Below are 7,700 nucleotides of genomic sequence, written 5' to 3' on the forward strand. Positions count from 1 at the left end.
GGCTGGTGGCAAGTTTACTTGCTCTCAAAGTCAGATTTATGGGATGTACTGGATTTCTTGTACCTCCTTCCTCTCTGCCTGTCATCCCTGCCCCACATTTGGAACCTCAGGATTTCCCTGTGTATCTCTGCACACCCATTTTCTAGTCTCACACGAGTCCCATACACCAGAGGCCTCAAATACAGCCCAGTTCCTCCTCATGGGAGATGATAATATGTCCCTATCCTTTTCTTCCCTGTTTCCAGGAACCATTTCTGCAGCAGAGGACTGTATTTTGGGTTTGCTTCCCACCGTGGGAGTACAGAAAGGTCCCTTTCTCCCTTTCCCAGTGTGGAAGGGCTGTGTCCATGCATCCCCATTCTCTCCTTGCTGCCATTTGTCTGTGGGATGAATAATCTTGGAAATTTAAGTAGTTTGTGTCTGTCTTGGAAGACCATCAGCCAGTTTGCTCAGATCCCTGCAGGCACTTTAAAGCCCTGGTTCCAAGGCACGAACCACACACTCCTTTTCTCTGTCTTGGTGTTGTCTTGTTTTTCCAGGGCCCTCCACACTCCCTGAGGGTTTTGGCATGGATCCCCTGTTTTTTGGGGGTTGACCAGGTGCAGCATTTCCTTGGGAAAAGCTGGAGAAGTTCTCTCCAGCTGAGCAGGCAGCTCTGGAGCTGGGGCTGGCTCAAGGCTGTGTCTCAGTGCTCCACAGCAGCAGTTTGACCATTACCCTGGAGCATTTACTGGTGATGAATTCCCATTCTTCACCCTCTTTCTGTGTCTCTGGCTGCTTCTACAGCATATTTAATCCAGCCTGGAATTTTTGGTGCTCACCAGCTGGGACAGAGTGCTCCAGTACTCTGGCATGTGGAGGAAATGAGTGTTCCCACCTCCTCCTTGCCTTTCATCTCCTGGTATGATTAAAATCATTGCAGCTCTCAAAGATTAACCAAGGGCATGTTGGAAACAAAAACCTGCAACTTTTTAACCCCCCCCAGGTGGTTAGAACAAGTTATTTTCATCATGTGCTTTCCAAGGCCCCATCTGAAAACCCCTTTTTTTTAATATCTATTTCCAAGCACATCAGAAGGAAACGTTTCAAATATCGATTGCCAAGCACATCAGAAGGAAATGATTTAGTGTGTTTTGACTGCAGACAAATGCCTCCTATGCAAAGCATGATATGCTCAGGTGGGTGCTGTTTTTCCTCCTGTGTTCCATAGGTATCACCCACGTGTGCTGTACATCGACATCGATATCCATCACGGGGACGGGGTGCAGGAGGCTTTTTACTTGACAGACCGTGTCATGACAGTGTCATTTCACAAATATGGCAACTATTTCTTTCCTGGGACAGGTATGTGTTTTCCTTTTTAGTGTGGGCTCGCTTCAGAATCCTTTGGAAGCTTTGCTGGAGTAGAAGAGGGTAAATCACAAAATCAGAGCCGCAGGGAGAAACGGTGGGAGGAAGCGATTAGACAGGAACAGAACTGTAGTTATTTGTAAGAAGGAGGGGTTTTAACTAAGTTAAGAGACTCAGCCCAGGCCTGATCTGGCCTTTCCATCCCTGTGAAGTGTCAGAGCTGTTGTGAGTGCCCTGTTTTGCAGGTGACATGTATGAGGTGGGTGCAGAGAGTGGCCGTTACTACTGTCTGAACGTGCCCCTGCGGGACGGCATCGATGACCAGAGTAGGTGTTCCTGCCCTTTCCCCCTGCCCAGGTGTTTCCTGGTCCTCTGTTCCAAAGCCATGACAGATCTACCTTTCTCTCCAAAGGTTACAAACACCTCTTCCAGCCAGTCATTAACCAGGTGGTAGATTACTACCAGCCCACCTGCATAGTACTGCAGGTAAGGAGGCCAAGCTCTGCACACAGCCATCCCTTTTGGAGCCTGTAGGTTGGAGAGGGCTATCCCAGTGTTCCCTGCTGTTCCTGGGGTAGCAGGCTTGGTGTGTATCTGGAAAGCAGTGCCAAAATTCTCTTGTTTTTCTGTTCCCCAGTGTGGTGCTGATTCTCTGGGTTGTGACCGTTTGGGCTGTTTTAACCTCAGTATCAGAGGCCATGGGTAAGTGCAGGGGGCTGGGCAGAGAAAGACCATCTGAAGGACTCTAGTGAGTCTCTGCTGTGAGGTTTGGGCTTTGGCCTTCCAGCAGATTTTTTGGGAGGGTTTAATGTTTGTGTGACAGGAGTAGGTCTGAGAATGAGACTTTGTACAAATGGTTCAGGGCAGCACATGGAGATGCTCCAAGGGCCAGAGCCCTCTGCTCTGGAGCCAGGCTGGGAGAGCTGGAGGGGTTCACCTGGAGAAGAGAAGGCTCCAGGGAGACCTGAGAGCCCCTTCCAGGGCCTAAAGGGGCTCCAAGAGAGATGGAGAGTGACGTGGAGGGACAGGACAAGGGGGAATGGCTTCCCACTGCCAGAAGGCAGGGTTAGATGGGATATTGGGAAGATATTCTTCCCTGGGAGGGTGGTGAGGCCCTGGCACAGGTTGCCCAGAGAAGCTGTGGCTGCCCCTGGATCCCTGGAAGTGTCCAAGGCCAGGTTGGCTGATACTTGGAGCAACCTGGGCTAGTGGAAGGTGTCCCTGCCCATGGCAGGGGGGTGCAATGAGATGGGCTTTAAGGTCCCTTCCCAGCCAAACCATTGTGATGATGATTCTGTGGTTCAGGCCCCCTGGGTGGAAGCCCTGAGCTCGGGTGGGTCTCACCAGCCGTGGTGGTGTTTGATTGCACGGGGGCATTTCTGCCCCAGGAATCTGTGCTGCAGTTCCCAGCTCTGACATTCTGGGTTTTGGGGGTTGTAGGGAGTGTGTGGAGTACGTGAAGAGCTTCAACATCCCCTTGCTGGTCCTGGGAGGAGGTGGTTACACAGTCCGGAACGTGGCACGGTGCTGGTGAGTCTCTTCTCTGCTTGGTGAAGAGCACTGGGAGAGCAGCTGCTGTGGGATGTGTCCCTGCATTTACCATGTCCCTTCCTCTGGACTAAGATCACCTTTTTCCACGTTTCCAGGACTTATGAAACGTCACTGCTCGTAGATGAAGCGATTAGTGAAGAGCTGCCATACAGTGGTAAGTTGGAGTTCCCTTTTTACCTCGTTAGCTGAGCTAAAGAATTTGTTATATTCTATTCTGCATTGACCAGGTCCAAAGTGACAGCACCTTCTGATCTTGGAGATGGCCTTAGTGATCCCTGGAAGCGTGGAATGGCTTCCCACTGCCAGAGGGCAGGGTTAGATGGGATATTGGGAAGAAATCTTTCCCTGTGAGGGTGGGGAGGCCCTGGCACAGGTTGCCCAGAGAAGCTGTGGCTACCCCATCTCTGGAAGTGTCCAAGGCCAGGCTGGATGGGGCTTGGAGCAACCTGGGCTAGTGGAAGGTGTCCCTGCCCATGGCAGGGGTGTGGAATGAGCTTTAAGGCCCCTTCCAACTCAAACCATTCTGGGATCTACCACCCACTGTAGACTTTGCTGGGCAGACACATCCTGGATCATTTAACTTGGATCATTTCCTACTCAGTGAGCCCAGTGTTGCTGTTGTTTGCTCTGTTTGGCTTTGCAGTCCCTTGCAGCACCTGTCTGTGCTGTTCAGGCCCTGTCTCTGGTGGGCAGGGGGAGGCTGAGCTGTGCTCCCTGCAGAGCTCCTGTCCCTCTGGGCTCTAACTCTGCCTCCTCCCACCACAGAGTACTTTGAATACTTCGCTCCAGACTTCACCCTTCACCCTGATGTCAGCACAAGGATTGAAAACCAGAACTCCAGGCAGGTGAGTGCTTAAAATTGTGTTGCAATCTCAGCTATGAACCTCCAGAACCCTGGGGTTGATGCTCTGTCCTGTGAAACCAGGTAGAGCCCAGGTAAGGGCAGAAAACGGACAAAACCCAAGAACCATCCCTTTCTGGGATGTCAGGAAATCCCAAAGCATTTGAGACCCTTGCTGGATTGTCTCACTGTTTCCTGTGTGCTTGAGTATCAATGATTGAAGTAACTCTCCCACCTCCTCTGCTCTGATAAATGGCTTTTCGCACAAATTTTTCCCCACTTAGGTGGTGCAGGCAGGTAACAATGCTGACTGACAGCCCCACTGGGGTGATCCCTGTCTGTTTTTTCCATGCAGTACTTGGATCAGATCAGGCAGACCATATTTGAGAACCTGAAGATGCTGAACCACGCTCCCAGTGTGCAGATCCACGACGTGCCCTCGGACCTGCTCAGCTATGATCGCACGGATGAGCCCGATCCTGAGGAGAGAGGCTCTGAGGAGAACTACAGCAGGTACCAGAGCTTGTTCTGGAGAAATGGGCTTCCCTTTCTGTCCCTGCTGGGATGGGTGGGTGATAGACTGGAGACTGTGTTTCCTAGAACAGCTAACAAGTCATAGAATGCTAGAATGGTTTGGTTTGGAAGGGACTTTAGAGATCATCTTAAGTGTATGAAAATCTTGGTATGTTTAATTTTAAATTGCCAACTTTTGTTTTCCTATCAGAAAGTTATGGCTATACTGCCAATGCCAGGTCTGCTTAGTTTGACTGAAGGCTTTAATATGACTTAAACATTAAAAGCTCTCAGTACCCCGGAAAATATAATTTCACACAGTGACATTCAACATTCGAGTGCCAGTGGTTTTGTACTGTCTTTTGGTCAAGTTTCTTTAAACTTTCAAAGAAGCACTTTTAGGCTTACAACAATAAATTATTTGTCAAAAATGTTCAATAAATATTACACAAAACTAGCAGCAAAAAGTGTCTAGAAATCTGTCATGTGCAAACAGTTCGGCAGACACCTCTAGGTCTCAAGTTTCACTTAGAGAGCTTCTCTAGGAACATGTGGTGTCCTTATATGACATTCCACAGGGTGATTGGGTGCAGGGCATCCTCTGACCTTGGGCCCCAGGGGTGCCAGGGCTCCCTCTCCTCCCTGACAGGGGTTTCTCTTTGCCCAGGCCCGAGGCTGCCAACGAGTTTTACGACGGTGACCACGACAACGACAAAGAGAGCGACGTGGAGATCTGAGGGCTCTGGACTGCTGGGCATCCCACGTTGGACAGGGATGCTTGGAGCACTTAACTGGGCTGTGTAGGAGCCCTCCCTTCATCTTAGACTGCACATGGTGGCAGCAGGAACAGCACCACTGCAGGATTCTGCCACCCGGAGAGGCAGAGAACAGTGAAACGTGTTCCTGAGTTTCCACCACGTGTCACGGTTCCAGCTGTCACTGCTCTGGGAAAAGGGATCTGTGCTGTGTGCTGGCTGGCAGCCTTGGCACTGCCTTCAGAGACTTACCTGTGCTCTGTGACTCCCCTGCAGGCTCCTGCCAGCCAGGAGCTGGAGCAGCTGTGCCTGCCATCTCTGCCTCTGTTCCGGCACCACCGGATCCCTCCTGCTCTCCCCAGCCCTCCACTCAGGTACCACTCGACTGTGCTCTGCAGCCTGCACTGAGTTGCTTCCTGATGGCCCTTCCAACCCTCTGATGCTCCACAGCTCGAGGAAAACTATTGGAGACCAGGCCAGTTGTGGGGTCAGGGTGGGGAGTGTCCCTGGAGCAGGGAGCAAGGGATGGAAGGATGTTTGCAGAGCGTAGGCTTGTTCCTTCCCCCCACACCCAGATTTGCATTCACAAACGAGTTCTGCAACACTCTGCTGAGTTGGGAGACCCAACTTCCCTGGTGTGTTTATTGTCCAAGAGGCTAAAATCCCTGTGGAACAAGGTCAGTACATGGTGTGTCTTACACCTCTAACACAGCTCCCTGCTGTCTTTTCCACGTTCACACATGGCCCTTCTGTGTATTAGCAAGAGATTTGGGCTGCTTGCTCCGAGGGGAAACCATTCCCTCTTGACTGCACCCAGCAGACATGGGTGAGGGAAGCTGCTTCCTCCAAGTCCTGTGTCTTTTTGCCCTCACACAGCAGAGATTTGGCTCAGCCATCCCTCAAATCCCAGACTTTGCTGCTCCCTCTCCCGAGCTGTCACCTGGTACCTGTGGTGGTTTGGAAGTGCTGTTTGGGGAGCTGGGAGGGTTTAGCCTCTGTCTGTACGGTTCTGTTTGTTTACTGATGTCTTTAAACATTAAATAAGAGGCAGTATTTTTCTTACCTGACCTGTTGTTTGTCTGTTTAATCCTCACACCTTTCTGGCTCCTGTTTTCCCAAGGATCAAGCACACCCCTGGCAGGGTAGTGTCATCCACTGTCTGAATGAATGGAGGGAATTCTCCTCAGAGTAAATGCTGGTGAGTTTTCAGCTTCACTGCACATGAGGAGAGCACCCTGAGCTCCCTTACAAGAGGCCAAGTGTAGTGGACACTCCTGGTTATGCCTCTGAATCCAGTAAAAGCTTTGCAGGAAGCTGCAGAGCTGAAGCAGGAAATCTTTCCTGCTGTTATTTTAAATATCATGCTTTCTTTGTGTTGCAGTGCCCATAACAGCCTGCTCTTTTTGCACTCTCACTGTCCCAAATCCCTTGGTGGTGGCTGGTTTGTGGTTCATGTAACTACAACCTGGGATAGTGGGAGGTGTCCCTGCCCATGGCAGGGGGTTGGAATGAGGTGATCCTTAAGTTCCTTTCCAGCCCAAACCATTCTGTGATTCCATGATTCCATATGATTTAACTACCAAGGGCCAGCTCAGAAGAAGTGGTTTTGCACACACCAAATTGAGCCACAGAAGGTTTTGCCACGAGGTACTGGGGATATGGTTCCAAAAAGGGTCTCAGGGGAAAGAAGACTCGAGGCTGTAAATACAAAGACACTTCTGGGCACAGATTGTGGGTGAGTACTCTGGAGAAGCCTTGCTGTGTGCTGACCCTGGGCTTGTGCCATTCCTGCATTTATTTGGCCACTGGGCTCCACAGACCTTATTCTGACCCCTGTTTGATCAGCTGTATTTGTTCCCAGTGTTCTGCACCTGAGAAAATGTTTTTGGCAGCTCAGGAGACACAAAGTGCTGCTCCACTCACTGGCCAGACTTGGAGAATAATAGAAAACAATAGAATATAAATTGGTTTCTTCCTAGCTTGCCATCTCCCCTGGTGTCACAGAGCTGGGGTGTTCCCTCTGCTGCTGTCACCACCCTTTATGGCAAAACTGATTCACAGCAGGAATCCAGGCTCCCACCTTGTGTCTGGAATAAAAAGGGAATTTCCCCCTGTAATTCTCTTAGCCATGAAGATGGACACGACTTCACCTTGCAGACCCCCCAGCCACCTCTTCCCCCAGCACTGCCCAGGCTTTGTCTTTTCAGAGTTCCATTGTCTCCTGTGTTTTGAAACAGGGCTGGGGTCTGGAGCATCATCTCACCTGGGTTTTTAAAGGTGGATTTGTTTTCCCTGCTTTTGGAAATGGCTGGGACAGAAGTTTGGTCTGCAGAGATCTTGTTCTCCAGTGTTTCAGGGCTGCTGGAGCCACATCTATCCCTGACATCACCCTGTGATGGGCTCCAGGGTGAGAGCAGGGTGAACCTGACACCCTCACACTCCTTGATACCCCAGGTAAGGTGGCACACCTGAAACTGCACATCACTGGCACCAAACTGCTTGGCTGCCCCCTAAAACACGGGGTGGGCTGGCAAAGACTGCAGTTAATGCTCCAGGGGAGAGGCTGAGAGGAGACCTTGAAGGCACTGAGAGAAAAGGCTTCATGCTCCTGTTCCCTGCCTGCAGCTTCACTCCAAGCACTTCAGTGAATGTCCAGCCACCTGCAGCAACTGCTTCCCACCACTTTTTCC

General features: G+C 50.8%; 1 protein-coding gene across 1 annotated transcript in view; it reads left to right on the plus strand.

Annotated features, from left to right (window-relative positions):
- The window catches only part of HDAC3 (histone deacetylase 3), a 14,365-nt gene extending 8,288 nt beyond the window's left edge, over nucleotides 1-6,077 (plus strand). The window contains exons 7-15 of the mRNA XM_051793814.1: nucleotides 1,211-1,344; nucleotides 1,596-1,676; nucleotides 1,763-1,836; nucleotides 1,988-2,052; nucleotides 2,791-2,880; nucleotides 2,997-3,055; nucleotides 3,667-3,746; nucleotides 4,098-4,255; nucleotides 4,923-6,077. Of these exons, the coding sequence (XP_051649774.1) occupies nucleotides 1,211-1,344; nucleotides 1,596-1,676; nucleotides 1,763-1,836; nucleotides 1,988-2,052; nucleotides 2,791-2,880; nucleotides 2,997-3,055; nucleotides 3,667-3,746; nucleotides 4,098-4,255; nucleotides 4,923-4,992 (811 nt within the window). The 3' untranslated portion in view covers nucleotides 4,993-6,077. The remainder of the gene's footprint in view (nucleotides 1-1,210; nucleotides 1,345-1,595; nucleotides 1,677-1,762; nucleotides 1,837-1,987; nucleotides 2,053-2,790; nucleotides 2,881-2,996; nucleotides 3,056-3,666; nucleotides 3,747-4,097; nucleotides 4,256-4,922) is intronic.
- Nucleotides 6,078-7,700: the final 1,623 nt, after the last annotated feature.

This window comes from Manacus candei, unplaced genomic scaffold, assembly GCF_025592945.1.
Source record: "Manacus candei isolate 608988 ecotype Guabito, Panama unplaced genomic scaffold, ASM2559294v1 h1tg000037l, whole genome shotgun sequence".
Taxonomy (NCBI): Eukaryota; Metazoa; Chordata; class Aves; order Passeriformes; family Pipridae; genus Manacus; species Manacus candei.